Source organism: Taudactylus pleione, unplaced genomic scaffold, assembly GCF_031769625.1.
Source record: "Taudactylus pleione unplaced genomic scaffold, aTauple2 ptg000122l, whole genome shotgun sequence".
Classification (NCBI taxonomy): Eukaryota; Metazoa; Chordata; class Amphibia; order Anura; family Myobatrachidae; genus Taudactylus; species Taudactylus pleione.
In genome coordinates, this window is record NW_028284524.1 from 5,244,154 (window position 1) to 5,262,442 (window position 18,289).

The 18,289-nt window shown below is 46.9% G+C and overlaps 1 protein-coding gene across 1 annotated transcript in view; it reads right to left on the reverse strand.

Annotated features, from left to right (window-relative positions):
• The window catches only part of SLC4A3 (solute carrier family 4 member 3), a 43,230-nt gene extending 25,176 nt beyond the window's left edge, over window positions 1-18,054 (reverse strand). Inside the window, exons 1-7 of the mRNA XM_088472283.1 lie at window positions 17,443-18,054; window positions 15,360-15,496; window positions 13,049-13,229; window positions 11,518-11,653; window positions 11,194-11,332; window positions 10,321-10,414; window positions 7,798-7,982 (exon numbers count right to left, since the gene is read on the reverse strand). Coding sequence (XP_088328409.1) covers window positions 7,798-7,982; window positions 10,321-10,414; window positions 11,194-11,332; window positions 11,518-11,653; window positions 13,049-13,229; window positions 15,360-15,496; window positions 17,443-17,644 — 1,074 coding nt within the window. The 5' untranslated portion in view covers window positions 17,645-18,054. The remainder of the gene's footprint in view (window positions 1-7,797; window positions 7,983-10,320; window positions 10,415-11,193; window positions 11,333-11,517; window positions 11,654-13,048; window positions 13,230-15,359; window positions 15,497-17,442) is intronic.
• Window positions 18,055-18,289: the final 235 nt, after the last annotated feature.

The following is an 18,289-nucleotide window of genomic DNA, read 5'->3' on the forward strand; positions in this document are numbered from 1 at the left end:
ACAAAAATTGGACATCAGCCGTTTGACATGTTTGGTATAGTGGCGTTTTCTGCTGTGTTTCCTATTGACCTCTGCATAGGCCGCTGTGTTTGTTTACTGTTTATTGCTGTTATCTTATATCTTATCTAATATAAATCTTACCCTTTATAAATCTAAAAATATCCAAGGACTTAGGGGGAGAAATACTATAGTAGCTCTCAGGGCCGTAACTAGGAGTGGTGGGCAGAGTGCCTGGAACGGCACCCTGCGGCCAAGATCATTGCTGCGGTGCCGTCGAAGCGTCCGATAGATGCTCCAGAGAGGCACACAGCAGTGTGTGCAGCTGATGTGGCGCATCCTGAGGACGCTGCCGGGTCCACTCCCTCCGTGAGACATAATGATGTCATGCACTAAGGTGGCGGTGCCTGTACAGGGCGCAATTAAGCCCAGTTGTGGTCATGGCAGAACTTATCGTGATGCTATAGCTCTAACACAGAAATGTATTAACATCTCGGCTGCCGGAGTGGTGGAGAGAAACCTCCCCCCTCCGACGATCTGAGCAGTACCTGGAGAACATCAGCCTAGTGCTGATGGGCTGTGTCTTATCACCTGGCTGACCCCAATGGATATGTGCAAGATCTTACAGACATTGAGAGATCTCGAACAAAACCTCTGCAGGTGAGTACACATACCGGCAGGTAATCCTGCAAATATATGAAAAATATGAGATATGGTAAGAACTTACCCTTGTTATCTCTATTTCTACGAAGTCCATAGGGTTCCACAGGATACCTTGGGGTTATAGGTGTGACGTCAGTCATCGGGCACCAAAGAGTTAAGCTTTCAGCCTCCCAGGATGCACTAGGTCCCCCTCCTATACCCCGCCCCCGAGCCAAGGCACCTCAGTTAGTTACCAAGCCATAGGCCGGAGGAGGAGAAGGAAGAGAGAGAAAAAAGATCTGGACACACACAAGAATCACATTCTCACCAGAGGGAGACGGAAAAAAACGGTGACCAGAGCAAAGCCCATCTGCAGCACAGGTGCGACAGGGCGGGAGTCCTGTGGAACCCTATGGACTTCGTAGAAATAGAGATAACAAGGGTAAGTTCTTACCATATCTCATATTTTCTACTTCAGGGTCCATAGGGTATCCACAGGATACCTTGGGGATGTCCCAAAGCAGTATCCTTTAAGGGTGGGGACGCTCCTGTGCAGAAAGGAGAATCCGCCGCCCGAAGGAAGCATCCTGAGAGGCGAAGGTGTCAAACCTGTAATACCTCACGAAGGTATGGACAGAGGACCACGTAGCAGCCTTGCAGATCTGGACTGCAGAGGCACCACGTCGAGCTGCCCACGAAGGACCCACAGACCTAGTGGAATGAGCCTTCAGAGAAGGAGGAACCGGTAGGCCTTCATGAAGATAAGCTTCAGAAATAGCCATACGGATCCAGGCTGCCAAAGTTTGCTTTGAGGCAGGCCAACCCTTTTTACGGAAGCCATAAAGGACAAACAAAGCGTCCGACTTCCTAAACGAAGAAGTGCGGTCAACATAAGTCCTTAAGGCCCGCACAACATCCAAAGAGGCCTCACCCACGGAAAGACCCGGTGAGTTAAAGGCCGGAACAACGATTTCCTCGTTAACATGAAACTGGGAAACAACTTTGGGAAGAAACTCGGGCCGAGTGCGGAGCACTGCCCTGTTCCCATGAATAACCAAGAAAGGGGGTCTACAAGACAGAGCCCCTAAATCAGAAACACGTCTGGCCGAAGCAATAGCCAGAAGGAAAACAGTCTTAGCTGTCAGCCATTTAAGATCCACTGAGCCCAGTGGTTCAAACGGCGGTCCTTGGAGAGCCCTCAGGACCACAGCCAAATCCCAAGGCGCCACAGGTGGAACAAAGGGCGGCTGAATGCGGAGAGAACACCTTGCATAAAGGTGCGCACATCCGGGATTGTAGCAATCCTACGGTGAAACCAGACAGACAGGGCCGAAACCTGTACCTTCAAGGAAGCAAGGCGAAGCCCATGATCTAGTCCCGCTTGTAGGAAGGCGAGAATCCGAGACAGACGAAACTCCCGCGGTGCATAACCTCTCGGTCGACACCACTGGAAGAACGTATGCCACACGCGATGGTATATCCTCGCGGAAGACGGTTTCCGAGCTCGCAACATGGTACGCACTACCGAGCTGGAAAACCCCCGGGACCTCAGCATGGCCGTCTCAACAGCCACGCCGTCAAAGACAGCCGAGTGAGGTCCGGGTGAAGGCAAGGACCCTGAGACAGAAGGTCCGGTCGTAGCGGCAACCGCAGAGGACTGTCCACGGACAGACCCTGAAGGTCTGAGAACCAGGGCCGTCTGGGCCACGCGGGAGCTATCAACAGGAGCATCCCTCCTTCCTGTTTGAATTTCCGGATTACCCGTGGAAGAAGGGAGACCGGAGGGAACAGGTATGCGAACCGGAACGTCCACCGGACGGACAGAGCATCCACCAGAGACGCCCCTTTGTCTCTTGTGCGAGACCCGTACACCGGCAACTTGTTGTTGTACCGGGACGCCATGAGGTCGATCTCTGGAAGACCCCATCTGTCCACCAGCAGTTGAAAAACGTCCGGGTGCAGGGACCACTCCCCCGGATGAACGTCCTGGCGACTTAGAAAGTCCGCCTCCCAATTTAGCACTCCCGGGATGAAGACCGCTGATATGGCCGGAAGATTGCGCTCCGCCCATACCAGGATCCGAGAGACCTCCACGAGAGCCGCCCGACTTCGGGTTCCTCCTTGCCTGTTTATGTAGGCCACGGTGGTAGCGTTGTCCGACTGGACCTGTACCGGGCGACCCTGGAGAACCCGATGTGCCTGCTGGAGAGCATTGAAGACCGCACGGAGTTCCAAGATATTGATTGGAAGCTCTGCTTCTGTCGGCGTCCACCTGCCCTGGAACAAGTGTGGACCCGAAACTGCTCCCCAGCCCCGAAGACTGGCGTCCGTTGTCAACAGGACCCAATTTGGAACCCAGAACGGACGTCCCCCGCTGAGATGGGTCGTCTGTAACCACCAGGCAGGGACAGGCGAACCTCCGGGGTGAGCACAATTGTCTGGGACTTCAGAGACTGCGGCATCCCGTTCCACTTGGACAGAATCAGGTGCTGCAGAGGTCTGGAGTGAAACTGGGCATATTCCACCATGTCGAACACCGACACCATGGAGCCCAGTAAACTCATCGCCGAGTGTAGAGACACCCGGCGACTGAGCAGACAACTGCGCACCCTCGACTGTAAAGCAGAGATCTTTTCCTCCGTCACGAAGATCCTCTGCTGTTCCGAGTCCAATAAGGCTCCGAGGTGCAGAATCCTCCGAGACGGGATTAGAGTGGACTTCGGCCAGTTGATTATCCAGCCGTGCCGTTGCAGTAGCGCAATGGTCAGGCCCAAGTGGCGTAGAAGGAGCTCTGGAGATCCTGCCACCAATAAAAGGTCGTCCAAGTACGGCAACATGCGGACTCCCTGCAGCCGCAGAGAAGCCGCCATGACCGCCATCACCTTGGTGAACACACGTGGTGCTGTCGCCAGGCCAAAAGGTAACGCCCGAAACTGGAAGTGGTCGCTGCGGATTGCAAACCTGAGGAACTGTTGATGGCGCAAAAGAATAGGGACATGCAGGTAAGCGTCCTGTATGTCCAATGACACCATGTAGTCCCCAGGTTCCAGCGCCAGAAGTCCCCAGGTTCCAGCGCCAGAATGATGGACCGTAGGGTCTCCATCCGAAACTTCGGTACCCGCAAAGACCTGTTGAGAGCTTTGAGGTTGAGAATCGGACGATACGACCCATTGGGTTTCTGTACCAAAAAAAGATTTGAATAGAAACCCTGGCCCCTCTGGGAGAATGGAACAGGCACTATAACTCTAGCCTGGAGCATAGTGTGCAATACCTTCCGCAGCTCCGTAGCCTTGTTCCGGTCTGATGGTAGACCCGTGGTGAAGAATCGAGCCGGGGGTCTGTGCCGGAAGGAGAGGGCGTAGCCGTGGGAAACCACCTCGAGAACCCAAGTGTCTGTCGTAGTGACCGACCAACACTGGGCGAACTGCAGCAGGCGGCCTCCCACTTTGGGATCCCCCAAAGGGAGGCCCGGACCGTCAGGCCGCAGGCTTGTCATCTGGCTTGGGGGCCGGACGTCTGGTACTCCATGCCTGCTTCCGGGGCTTGGCCGATTTCTTAGGGCCAGCCTGTCGAGGAAAAGACTGTGGTTTGGGCCTGCCCTGGGCCCTAGATGACCAAAAGGACGATGGTCCAGAACCAGAAATAGCAGCGGCCGACGGGAGACAAGCCGATTTGGCTGCCGCCAGCGTGGCCACAATCTTATCCAGATCCGGACCGAAGAGAACTTCTCCGGTAAATGGCAACGCCTCCAGACCCCTTTTGGAATCTGCGTCCGCCTTCCAGGATTGCAGCCACAAGGTGCGACGAGCAGCCACCGCTGCTGAAGAAATTCTAGACACCAGAGTACTAATGTCTAAGGCCGCCTCGTTGATATAAGTGGCCGAATCACGGAGATTACCAATCAACTCCGCCTGTTCGGCCGGACAGTCGGAATCAAAAGATGCCTCTAATGAATCCGCCCAGCGCTCCATCGCTCTGGCAACCCAGCAAATGGCCATAGCCGGTCATGCTGCCCCCCCCCCCCCCCCCGCAAGGGAATAAGCGGACTTCAGGCAGATCTCCACCTTGCGGTCCGTAGCATCCTTAAGGGAGGACATGGATGGCATCGGCAATGTGGCCCTACGGACAAGACGGGTCACGTGAGAATCCACCTGTGGAGGGGATTCCCACTTTGCTAAATAATTATCCGCGAACGGATAAGCCACCGCCAGGCGCCTCTGCGGCTGGTATCTTTTGCCAGGCTGTTTCCACGCCTCCTCTAAATGGTCCACTAACTGACCTGAAAGAGGAAAGACTGTGGCATCGTCCTTCACATCTTTAAAAAAGGTGTACTTAGATTTAGCCGCTGGGGGAACTTCGTCCTCAATCACCAAGGCTGTGCGGACTGCCTGAATAAGTCCAGGAATATATACCTTGGACTTAGCGTCAGCGTCCTTAGTATGGAGAGGTTCCTGATCGTAAGGATCCAGAATCTCACCATCATCAGACGTCCCCTCGTCATCCTCATAAGGAGTCGACAGAGACGCCACCGGCCGTTTATGTGGCCGGATCACAGACTCCCCTTGCAACACATCCGACAAGTGCTGTACAGAACTCGTCAGGGAGTTAATCCACGCCGGCTCCTGAGAAACCGGGAGCGGGGAAATAGGGAGACTGTGGGGTACCACCAATTGTCGTGGGAAACCCTGCATGGGTGACGACACCACTGACTGCTGGGACAAACCCATCGGTGTAAACGCGGGTTGCGGAGCTAACTGGCCCACCAAGGTTGTAAGCGCCTGAGCGAAACAAGCCCAGGGCGGCTCCTATACCGGTGCTGTAACTGTAAGAGGCCGCGCCATGGACAAACACTGCCGGCAGAGGCCCTCCGCGCTACCCTCCCCCTCCGCTAACGGTACTTTACACGTAGTACACTGTAGCCGGAGAGGAAAATCACTTTCAGACATGATGGCACCAAGTATGTGACCCCTCTCACCAATTATATATCAAATAGGCGGGAGACCACCCTGCAGCACCGCACCGCAAGGGCTTAGCAGAAAGAACAGGGATAGTAATAAAGCTGACAGTTTAGAAGAAAAGTTACAGGCAGCAGCGCTAGCACAGTCACATACAATGCAAAGAAATATCAATTCCTGCACTAACAGCACTGATCAATCAACTACGCAGACACAGGGCCTGGTAGGACACAGCGCAGCATACACAGACCTGACCCAAATCGGAGGAGAGGTATGCGGGGGGACCCAGACCACGATGCTTCCGTCCAGGCTTCCAGCAGCGTTCACCATACGTTCAGAGGAAGATGGCCGCCGAGGAGCAGAGAGGAGGCCGGCCTGGGAGAGGAGCGTTGCCACAGGACCAGTCGGCAGCGTGCAGAGAGGGCTGTGTGCAGCGGGGGAGGCGCCGGCTGTGAGACAGGGAAGGCGCGCTCCCCTGGCATGCATTTAACCCCTGGGACGCCGCAGCGCTACCGCTCTGCTGTGGTCCGCTGTCCCAGGGGGTAGTGGAAGCGCAGGTTGGTCGCCTGGCTCCATGCTGCAGCCAGTCCCCAGGGAGCCCCCTGTCTGGGGACTCAGGACCATGTGATCAGCGGGGACCCACCGCGGGACCCCACTGCTTACCTTTGTCCCCCTTGAATCCGGCCATGGTCCGGAACATCTGGGGTCACCGCTAGCTGTGACCCCAGATGCTCACCAGCATCCCCGGATCGGTACCGGCGTTCTGGTACCGGCGGGGGTGTAGGGAAGACAGCATGGACGTCAGGACTGACTGTCCATGCTGTACATCCAGATGTGCAGCCACAGCTGCATAGAAGAAAGCTTCAGGGGCTCTTCTAGCCCCCACTCCGACAGGTGCACCCGACTCCAGCCGGGCACCAAACTAAACTGAGGTGCCTTGGCTCGGGGGCGGGGTATAGGAGGGGGACCTAGTGCATCCTGGGAGGCTGAAAGCTTAACTCTTTGGTGCCCGATGACTGACGTCACACCTATACCCCCAAGGTATCCTGTGGATACCCTATGGACCCTGAAGTAGAAATACGATAAACCACAAAAGTACGCTTATGTTTTTTTCCTAACATCTAAATGATTCTCCATCGCCACACAACAGTATGGCGATGGTGAAATCGTTAGTTGTTTGCAGATATGGTAGAGAAAGGAGATTTTCTCTACACTAGCTACTTTCATACATACCGATCTTCAATGTAGGTGTTAAATAGCGCTGGTTATAACACATTTCACACTTACCACCTCTCCATACATCTCCCCCTTAATGGGCAAAGTACATAAACATAACTAATACACTGCACAACCCAACACAGTTACAACATTTTCAGTATATTCTGCTACAATTCAGCTCTCAGCTCAACAGAAAGTGGACAGACATGGGCCACTCCTAAAGCTCTGAGGGTCGAGGTTATTGCTCAAATTCACTACACACGAGAGTCTGAGTTAAAGCATTTGGAAAGTCACAAAGAACTGAAACAGACAATTTTGAAACAAAAAGAAATTTTTTTTTTTTTTTTGCTCAAATGAGGAATTCCCTGTACTTACATTGTTCTTTTTTATACCAGAAATCTTTAAATTAGAGTGCCTATTTTCCAACATTCATTAGGTGATTGAGATTCCAATTGAGAAGTGGCAAGGCGGGCGCTTGCCTATAGTTCTGTATGAAATGTGGTTTAAAAGCATACAATATAACTTTGCCCTTTACTGTAATTAAACCTATTACTAAATATTACTAAATTAACAGTTGTCATTTAAAAGTATATATTGTGTCATTCACAAATGGAGATTTAAAAGTTTGCATACCCGGGCAGAATTTAGGGTGTTTCAAATTCTATGTTCTTTTGTGAATTGGTTGATGCAAACAATCTGCATATGAGCTACAACCTTAATCAGCTGTCAATGTGTAACTTCCATCAAACTCATTCCATTACAACTAGTTGTGCAAAACAAGATATCAGAAATGCAAATGTATGTTCCTCAGAAAAGCTTAACTATTTTAAACAAAAGTTCTGATAAAAATGTGTATGTTGTGCATTGTTGTAAATGCTACAAAAAATTGCTACAGTACATATAGAAAATGCTGTTTTTTTTATCAAAACAGAAAAGACACAATGCATGTGATATTGTACAGGCAGAATGAGCCAGGTGAACTTACTGTGTCTGACATGAGGGTAGAGATGGAACGCCCGATCTCATGGTAATCCATGTTAGACTGCATGGGACCAAGTAAAACAAACAGGAAACGAACTGGAACTGGCACTTCTAGCACAGACTCCAGCAGTACAGCCTCGCTAAGCCGCACAAACGCCATGGCTGGATTAGCCAGAAACTCCACGCAACCTGCGGTTTACACAGATGTAGTTATATTGTACGGCATCATCACCCACCTAGAGATACATTCACTGTCTACTGTGCTCTAAAATTCCTATCTCTGTCTGTTTATATTCACTAATAAGTTTATAGGAATTAACTATTGCAGAATATTTTAGGGTTATAATTTCCGAGGTCGACATAGTTAAATATTTACTCAATTTTATCATGGAATCTCCCCGCTGCGGTAATACTATTGTAGAAATATTAAAGCACAGTAGCATCAACACAGTCAAATGCATTCTGAAATCTGACAGGATAGACTGAATGCAAAAAATTAACTTTTTTAATTATTACAAACAAAAAAAACAAAACAAAACAACATTGTTTTAAATATATTTAGTGACTTAACACTAGACTAATCTACTTTCATAGACAGTAGGTGGCACTGTTGCTACCGATGTAAATGAACAGATTTATGGTGGATACACACTGAGAAGCGGAATGGTCAGCTATACATACTTACCAATCGGTTGCTCAATATGTCTAGGCTGACATCACAACTGTACGGCAAGTGTACGGATGGTCGGCGGGTTGCCTGTACACACATACAGATGTACCGAGATATCTTTCAGATATATCGTCATCGGCTGTGCTGCAGGGCTGACCTGATATGTTTGTGAATGGCATCCTTCACAGAAATATTGAGTGTACACACCTGCCGATGCACCAGCGATATATAGTTCGGTGATCGACAAGTGTGTATATCGACAAGTGCGTACCGAGTATTAGCCTGTTTACATGGGCGTATCTACCCATTGGCCAGGATGGCACTTGCCAGGGGCGCCGGCCAAAGCGGGGTCTCCGTCCAACAGTGCCACCATCAGCCAATGGGTGGACTACCCCAGGGGCTTGAACTAGCCCTGCTAGTTCCCCGCGCCCCACAAGTGTAGGGCAGACCACAGTGAGAGCGTTCTGCCCTACATAGTAACAAATAGACAGCCGCCAGCGGCGGCTGTGTGCTTGTTAAAGCAGCCAGCCAATGAGAGTCAGACAGACTGCCATTGGCTGCTGCGTCCACGGAGGGAGCCGGCTGGAGCTCACTCATGAGCTCCGTCTTTCAGCTCCCCCCGCAGCGAGTGATGGGAGACGTCATGACGTCTCTCCCATCCCATAGTGCAGAGTAAGAGCGGGCCCGGAGAAGTGGACAGTGGCGATCGTCGGCAGAAGCGGTGATCAGGTAAGTTGCTTTTTTATTTCTGTGTGTATGTGTGGGTTTTTTTCTGGCACAGTACAGGGGGGGGGCTATGAGTGTGGCCACTAGGGGGCACTGAATAGGGAGTGGCCGCTACTGGGGGCACTTTATGGGGGGGTGGCCGCTACTGGGGGCACTGTATAGGGGGGCCGTTACTGGGGGCACGTTATGCAGGGATGGGCGCTGCTGGAGACACTGTATAGAGGGGGCCATTACTGGGGGCACGTTATGGGGGGGATGGCCGCTACTGGGGGCACTGTATAGGGTGGGCCGCTACTGGGGGCATGCTATGGGGGGGATGGCAGCTACTGGGAGCACTGCATAGGTGGAACTACTACTGGGGGCAATGCATAAGGGGGAGTACTACTGGGGGTAATGCATAAGGGGGAGTACTACTGGGGGCACTGCATAGGGGGGACTACTATTGGGGACAATGCATAAGGAGAACTACTACTGGGAGCACTGCATAGGGGGGACTACTACTAGGAGCACTGCATAGAGGGGATTACTGTGGGGACTAGTACTGGGGGCACTCCCTTAAAATATCGGGGGGGGGGGTGCGTCAGTCCATTACCTTGCCAGGAGTGCTCGGATCCCTAGATACACCCCTGCCTGTTTATAGAGATTAACACAAATAGGAGACACATAGGGCCTGATTCCGAGTCAGTGGCAGCTTCATAAAGGGCCGCAAATACTTTTAGAAAACAATACTGTACATGCACAGAAGCAAATGTACACATTTTTGTGCATCTCTGGCCTAGTCGGATGGATCTTAGCTGGATCTCTCTTTTCGTGAAATGACCATTTCAGGGCAACAATTTTGTGCAAACATTTGGAAAAATCCTTATATTTGCAGGGAGAATAAAACAATTTGCTACCCTAAAAATGACACAGTCTTTACCATAAAGGGGGCATAATTGTTTTGTGGCTTTACTCATAGGAGAGGAAAATGAAAAGTCATTGGAGAACCACATGTAAAATGTGCATAAGAGCTTCTCTTTGGCTTCCATCTCAAATTCCAATTTAAGATATCCATAACCTATTTCATAATTATAATCTAATTAATATAAATGTAGCTCTAATAGTCTTGTGGGGAATTATATGGTTACTAACCCACAAGGACAACAGTGGCCTCTGCATTCTCTGGGATCTTCTCCATAAGTTTCCAGTGTTTTAAACGATGACCATCTGGACCATTCTGTGTTTTCTGGATCAGAGATTCAGAGCATTAGTGTTGACAACAACATAAGTATCTGTATGACAGTTTCCATGGTGAGTTATTCCTTCTCTGGCTTCTATGAAACACTTTAAGTATATTAGATTGAGTATAATGACACAAGTATTTTATGTTAGAGTACCTATTAACAAACAGCCAAGTTATGTAGGGAATAATGCACTTCTACTTTAAAGGATGTTAAAAGTTGTGATGAGTCCTGATGAGTCCTGTGACCATATAAGATATACTGGGTGCTTTTATACAGGTCACATAATCTCAAGATAACTTCTATACATTTCTCATTCTCATAAGGCCCCCATACACCTACACGATTTTGGGCCGATTGTACGATTTTCGACGAGTGATAAGACGGATCTTGTGAAAACCGTGTCTTTTTTTAGTAAGATCAGATCCGATGCGCGCTCCCGCAGCTCCTAGAATCGAATCTTATGATCAGATGTGCAGCACATATGGTCCATCTTATCATATGCAGATCGTGCCGTTTTATTTTGTTCAGCCGATCCATCATGTGGCATTTCAATGACTGTTTTTTTATGAGCCTGTGAGACACAGGATCGATCTTAGGACAGATCCTATGCTAAAGAAAAACAACAAACATGCTGCCGGGACTGCCAGGGAGCTCCGGGGAGCCGTAGGGAAATCGTATATGAATTGGATATTATGCTGGTCGTCTAGGTGTATGGGCCCTATTATTGTACACACGTCCCTTTGCAAGACATAATATTAGTCCCCAAGCTTTCACATCTCACCTGCTTACTGTCTGGGTCATTATGAGCGTTATTGGTGTTGCCGGTTTCTTTGGATGGGCTATTGGGGGTGACATGGTTGCCGACACCAGCAGTGGTACTGTTACGAGGATGGTGGGAATCTCTTCCGTCGTTGGGGTGGCTAACAAAGAGAAATGCACTGATGATAATATACCATAGTCTGACATGTTCAAAATGATTCGGCCAACTTATTTCTTTCAGAAGCAGATAGGCAACTGGATTACTCAGGAAAGCGTATCTCATGTCTTATCTCAGGTATCCCACACATACAGTAGAAGCCATCTTCACAGTTCTCTGACAGGTTACCTGTGCTTCAACATAAGTGACCGCAGAACATTGGCACGATCGATGGCTCTGATCTGCTCAGAAACGGCCATTATCTCTACAATCATATGGGCGATTTCTGGCATGGTGGTTTGATCCAAGTCCAGTAGGACAGCTCCTATAAGGAGAAAACAATTGTAAAAGAGACAAAGCAGTATGGTCTCTGTTCCCTACATTTCATATCACCTCAGTTCAACATTTGGGGAAGCTGACTAAACAACTTATCATGTGGTCTTAATAAACTTAATATGACATTATTAAAAAATAGATGTGTGAGGTATTAACTCCATACTTTGGAGGCTTAAGGGGAGATGTATGAAGCTCTGGAAAGTGATAATTTGGAGAGTGATAAACTACCAACCAATCAGCTCCTAACTGTCATGTTACAGGCTGTATTTGAAAAATGAGTTTGGAGCTGATTGGTTGGTAGTTTATCACTCTCCAAATTATCACTTTCCAGAGCTTTGTACATCTGCTCCATATTCTTCAAAAAAAGTAATTAAAAAATTAGATTTAATGCAAGAATGTAAATGTAAGGGCTTCCTTAGAAAATACTTTGCAGCCATACAGTACTGAGACCATCCTACAAAAACAATGCCATCAAGTATAATTCATACTTTTCTTGGACACTGAAGACATTTGCCTTGATATGCAGTGAAATGCACAGCACTAGTTTAATAAAACATTGCAGTCTCTGGGCCTGATTCAGACCCACTCGCGAGCGGCTGTACGCTCGCAAGTGGGTCGATGGTCTGCACTGAGCATGCGCACGACGGAGGGAGCTCCGTCGTGCGCATGCGCCAGACACGACGAGCGAAGGACTTTCCTTCGCTCGTTGTGTCCGATCAAAGGGGGCGTGCTGTCAATGTTGATTGACAGCACGCCCCCTTTGGTGGGCGTGCCGGGGGCGTGCCTCCCTGACGGGGGCGTTCCCACGGGAACGCCTCCCGTCAGAAGCCGGCCCACTGACATCACTAGTGATGTCAGTGGGAGTGATTTTGGCTCTGATAGAGCCAAAATCACTCCGGAGCTTGCGGTTGAAAACCTCAACCGCAGGCTCCGGCTCGCAATTTCGATGGTCGCGATGGTCACGACCATCGCGGCCATCAAAATGCACGCTCGTATAGCCTGTGGGTGGTGACCCACAGCTATACGAGCGTCCAGGAGGACGCTCCATGAAAAAGGAGCCCGGCCCTCATGCAGAGCGTGCGCTCTGCTCAGAGCGTACGGCTCTGAATGAGGGCCTCTATCCATAGCAGCCAATGGCAGTGAAGAATCTTTTACAACTTTACTGAAACTGAAGGAATTTTTTAATTAAATTTGTATTTTAACAATCCAATCCTTTCAAGATAATAGTATAGATATTGTGTGAGAAGAGAAATTCTATGTCAAGCTTATTTAATTATTAGTCTTTAGTAGAAGGTACTAGGTATACATTTTTATGTATCAATTCCACATCAGATTAAACAGTAAATGGTTAACTTCCAGCACTGTGTGCTCCTGTAACACCCACCATGGGCAATGGTTTTCCTGAGTTCCAGCAGGCTCCGGAATGACAGTGAAGCCACATGTGGTTTGCCCCACCGAGCGGTGTCCTGCTCTACATCTTCCTCAAACTTTATCCACCGAGCTGTCTCCTTCCAGTGCATTTCATGCACCCCCTCAGACACCAGCTCATTCAGCTCCACAAACACCTGGAAATACAAAACTCAAGTTACATGAAATAAAAAAAATGCCCCCCTCTAGACAACTCATCTTTGATATAATTGGCTCTGCAACCTGAATGAGACATATTATCCTGAATATGTCACCGGCTTGTTGATATTTACTTTCCAATAGGTATCAATGAGTTATGTCACTATTTACATTTATTAAGCATACAAGTTGCTTCCTCAACTGTTGTCTTTAGGGGACAGGACAACCATAATCAATCATTGGACCTCACAATTGAAGAAAACTTGGTACCCAATGGAGAAATCACAATCAACCAGCTACAGAAGTACATTTATCCAAATTTTTAAGGAAAGGAAGCCAAACGAGAAAAACCTTGCTTGGAAAACTCACTCCATGTCAAGTAAAATTTCTAAACCCATATTAGAGATGGGACGAAGAATCCATCCATGATATCAGCACAGTCTCAATAACTGGGTCAGCAAGACTTTTATGCTTAAGAATTATGGTAACCAAGAACCACCTATGGCGTCAGTTGCATCAAGGAATCAATGGAGACAGGTGCAGCAGCTAGATAAACCAGATTAACAGCCTAATATCTGCCAGGGCATGAATGGGAAACAACACTCTTGACTGTAAATGAGGTATGCACAGTCACGGTCCCATAATTATAATGGTGGAAGCACACTATACAGATGTTGAAGGCTCAGTAATCCTTCTCCTAGTTGTCTCCACTCTTGAACTGGCTTAGTGGCTACATGAGCCCCACTTATAGTTAAAGTAAGCTATCATTGTGGCATTGTCTGTCTGGCTCCTGATTACTCAGCACATCTAGATGCTGAGGACCTGTTAGGTGGCCCTAAGCTCCTAAACTACATTAATTGATAGGGTGATGCCCGAGGAGACCATGAACCATGGGTGTGGTGATGAAAACGAAATGCTCCCCATCTCAGGAAACAGGCATCTGTCGAGCTTACCTGTCATAGTGGAATTGAGTATGCTCCCCCTACTGTCGTGGCACTATTCAACAACTAAATCGGCTTCATCATTTCTCCTATAAAATTAATTTGTTAAGGGCCTTCAAATCTAACATAAGTTAGAAGAAACCATATTACTTGGACACCAGGAAAAGATTAAAGAAAAACTTCTAACCCCTCTGATAATCTAGGACAGGGCTGAGGCAGGGGGAATAGCTAGGTGAAAGGTAACCATTAATGGGAATTAACCCAGGATCCTGTGACTTGAAATCATAGATGGGCATCTTGGGATTTAGTTTTAACACCAATGGATTTGTTTCCATAGACTTCCAGGTCTGCACATGATCCATGGAGGGACCACTTGTTTGTCCCCTTCCTACTAGCAACACCCTAAAATGTATGTGCTGACATGGTCAAAGCAAAACATTCTGCTCGCTGCAGGATGACAGAGACTTTTTCTCATGGCCTGGGGATATGTGTACCCCCCTGATGCAGCTAAGCCATCGCTGTGGCATTGTCATCTGGACCCTGACTACTTAGTCTTTATGGAGTGATGTCCAAGTGCTCAGGGTTAGACAAATCTCTCTCAGAGACCTCAGCTCTAGAACATTTAAGAGACCATTTGTCCTGTGTGCTAACGAAGAATACATGTTCCCAATCCCTAGAGACCGATGTATGAAAACTACCTGCCACTGTGAAGTTGAGAAAGCTTACAAATGACGCAGCACAAACAAGAGGAAATGTGGTTCCCCTAGATAGACACAACACTGGAAAGTCCACAGAAGGAGAGGACTCACACAATCCATCTAACTAGTGTAGGTTAGATGGACAAACCATTTCTGTGAGTAGCTACAGTCCTAATTGGCCAGATATTCCTAAGTCCCCTGTGAGGGGTGTATTTCCGGGTGTTGTCCCAACAGGGACCTCTTATTATTGTTCTCTGCTTATAGATGTGTAATTGTAACATTAGCTACATGTCCTATATGCTTTATTTTAGTAATAAATGTTAGTGATACTACAGTATTTCTCTGTAACCCGCTATAGTGAACTAAATAATTTATAATGATATTGATTTCTACTTAAAAAAATAGCACATTACTTGTCATATCAGGCAGCAAAGTGGTATGTTCCTTCCTAAAGGTGAAGAAGACAGGTGATGGAATCTAATAGACTCACCTCATGGGGTCCCTTCCGATCAGTTTTTTTCTTAGTACAGTTCATTTGTGGGGGCACAACAGTGGCTTCTTTTCTGTTTCCACGGTTCTTTGTTACCAGCTGCCTATGCAAAGCTGGAGGGTCTTCCAAATTCAAAACTATAGCAAACAGACAACCAAGTGTTAGCTAAAGCCAGCTAGCCGTCACTGCAGAATATTCATATTTTGTACTCTAAAGCTGGCCACACATCTAAAGATTATCTGTCCAACTAGCCAATTAGTTGATTGGTTGGAATGAAAATCTGGTAACATATGGGAGTAAATGATGATCAGCAATTTGCTCCTAAATGCCAGAAAACAGATGAAAGTGGTTGTCCAGACAAGTTTGTTAAATGTTTGATCTAAACAATTTGTTCAAACAACAGTTTTTGTCCATTTTCCAGCGTTTGGGATCAAATTGCTGATTGTCATTTGCTCCCATACCTTACCAGATTTTCATTCCAACCAATCAACTAGTTGGCTGTTTGGACAGATAATCTTTAGATGTGTGGCCAGCTTAAGCTTGATGCAAGAGTAGAATACCCCATCCAGAAATACATTACAGTGCTATAGTAGGAAAGCATACGTCATAATCATTTCCATTACACAATAACAAAACAAAACAAAAAATCATCAAGTTGAATAAAATGTATCTTAAACAAAACATGTACACACACAGTAAGGCTTTCTCTAGTCATTAGTGGTATACAGTTATCATCTTCTAAGATACTGTAATTCACCGTACTTCTTTAAAATGACTCAGATTTACCAATCTGTTACATTTTTGCATAGCAAAAGAACAGAGGATCACATTTGAGTGGTGTTTTATTCAAATGTTTTACTTGCTAAAGCGCAATTGTCAATTATACACAATAGAGGCAGCCATTTTGTAGACTGAACAGTTACGTTTAACTCTGCAGCAGCTGATTTATGAGCAGTTTTGTGATGCACATCATTAAGGCACAGCGGATGCATCTATTTTGTTGGCTAAACCAATATTCAGCCTATAAATTGTCTACATCCACCAGTCCTCAATAGTTTCACTGATAATAGTGATTACATTGAAACATTTCCACACATAGACTGTTTCTACTTTATATAGTGAACAACTTTTAGTAAAAATTGTATCAAGTATTTTAACTTGTGCAACAAACCTTCTCTCAACCTAAAAATCAAAATGGCTGAAGTGTATGGGAATAGTTCCAACCTGCCAGCAACTGCAGTCTACTGTTACTTTGGGACCTATAACCTGGAATTTACAAACAACTCCAGACTGTAAACCTTACAGCATCAAAAGGAATGCAGCATTATCAGAATCTGGATTATCCCTAACGGAAGGGGTAATGATAATGGGTTTAAGTGGCTTTGCTACTAGGAGGTTTGGGTGGGTATCAACACAAAATAAAGTATTTTTTAATGCTAAATAAGTATTTAATAAATTATGACTACTGAGAGTAGAGTTCCATTAAATCTATAGATATTTCATTTGACCTACAGTAGGCAAAACAAGGATTTCAATGAAATTTTTGAAATAATTAAGATTGTGAGGTCTGTTTACTTAATAGGGAAGTTTAAGGAAAGCTTTTTGGAGCTTGGACACAGTAGCCAACCCCATTTGAAGATGGCATTAACTGCTCTGATTCTATTGAAATAGCTTTGCTATAGGTTAGCTGTATTCCTCCTCGGCAGCCTCCATGCTTGTCCCCTATCTTGTATCATGATTATATTCTGTGACTGCGCAGACTCAGATCCAGTAAAAGGTTGCGAACGCTATCACTTTACTGCACTTTACACTGGAACAGTCTCTTATAGGAGCTTTTGTTACATACAGATGAAAACTGATTTCTTCATATTGCTGCAATATGCGACAATAAGAGATTACAGTTTTCGGGGCCCATGTGCCACAAATGATAAATAGGGTCCCATGTGTTGAACTGAATACAATATGAAACAATTATAATAAGTTTAAATTGGGCATAATCGCCCCAATAACATGTTATTTATATTAGCATGAAGAAAATATCACATAACCTACAAGTGAAATTAAGCAGATATGTATTACTTACAAACGTTTCCTCCTTCTGGATGGGTGAGGTGGGTTTTTATGGACTCCCACAAATCATAATCCTCAAAATTCAGGACAAACTCTTCAAAGTCCTCATGTCCCACCGAGTCTCTCATGTTGCGAGAAGAACTCTCTTTTCTAACCAGTTTGTTGGTTGCTTCTTCCTTTCCTTCACTCTCGTCCCCTTCTTGTATGGTTCTCATCCTACTGCTCCTAGGTCTGTGTCCTGAGCTTGAACAAGACTAAACTTTTGTGTATTACTCTTGGTGTTGGACAAACTCTGTCTCTTTGCACTATATTAAATAGGTTCAAGTCTGGAAAAGGGTCAGCTGCTCGATTTAAATGTATGAATACCGGGGCAGAAGTCTGACTGCTCCCAGAACGTCCACATATCACAGGTGGCCCTTTTTTACCTAACTTGTAGCCAGATGATTGTGCAAAACATATTGCTCACAATCAGAAGACCATCAAACCCACACCTTACTTTAACTGTAGTTACCCAATTCCCTCTCTATTTCTCCCTAGTGGACCTGGAATGATTGCTTGGAGATAAACTAACAAAGGCTAATAGTTTTCAAACTTAGTCTACCCTTGGTCTACCTGTTACCAATGACTTCTACCATTTAGGGTTTTCCATGATTACAGCCTGTGCCATTGTTCTGATGCTGTCTCCAGCCTCTCTATCTGGTATCTGTATCTTCTCTGTGTGTCCCTACCCGTCTGTCCTATTGAGTTATCCATGTCCCCAGGACATGTCCATGGATTTCCATGACGTTTCTCAACCATCTCATTGTCCAATGGTGACAGCCAGTGGCACAGGTTCTGTTTTTAGAATGTAAAGTAACACG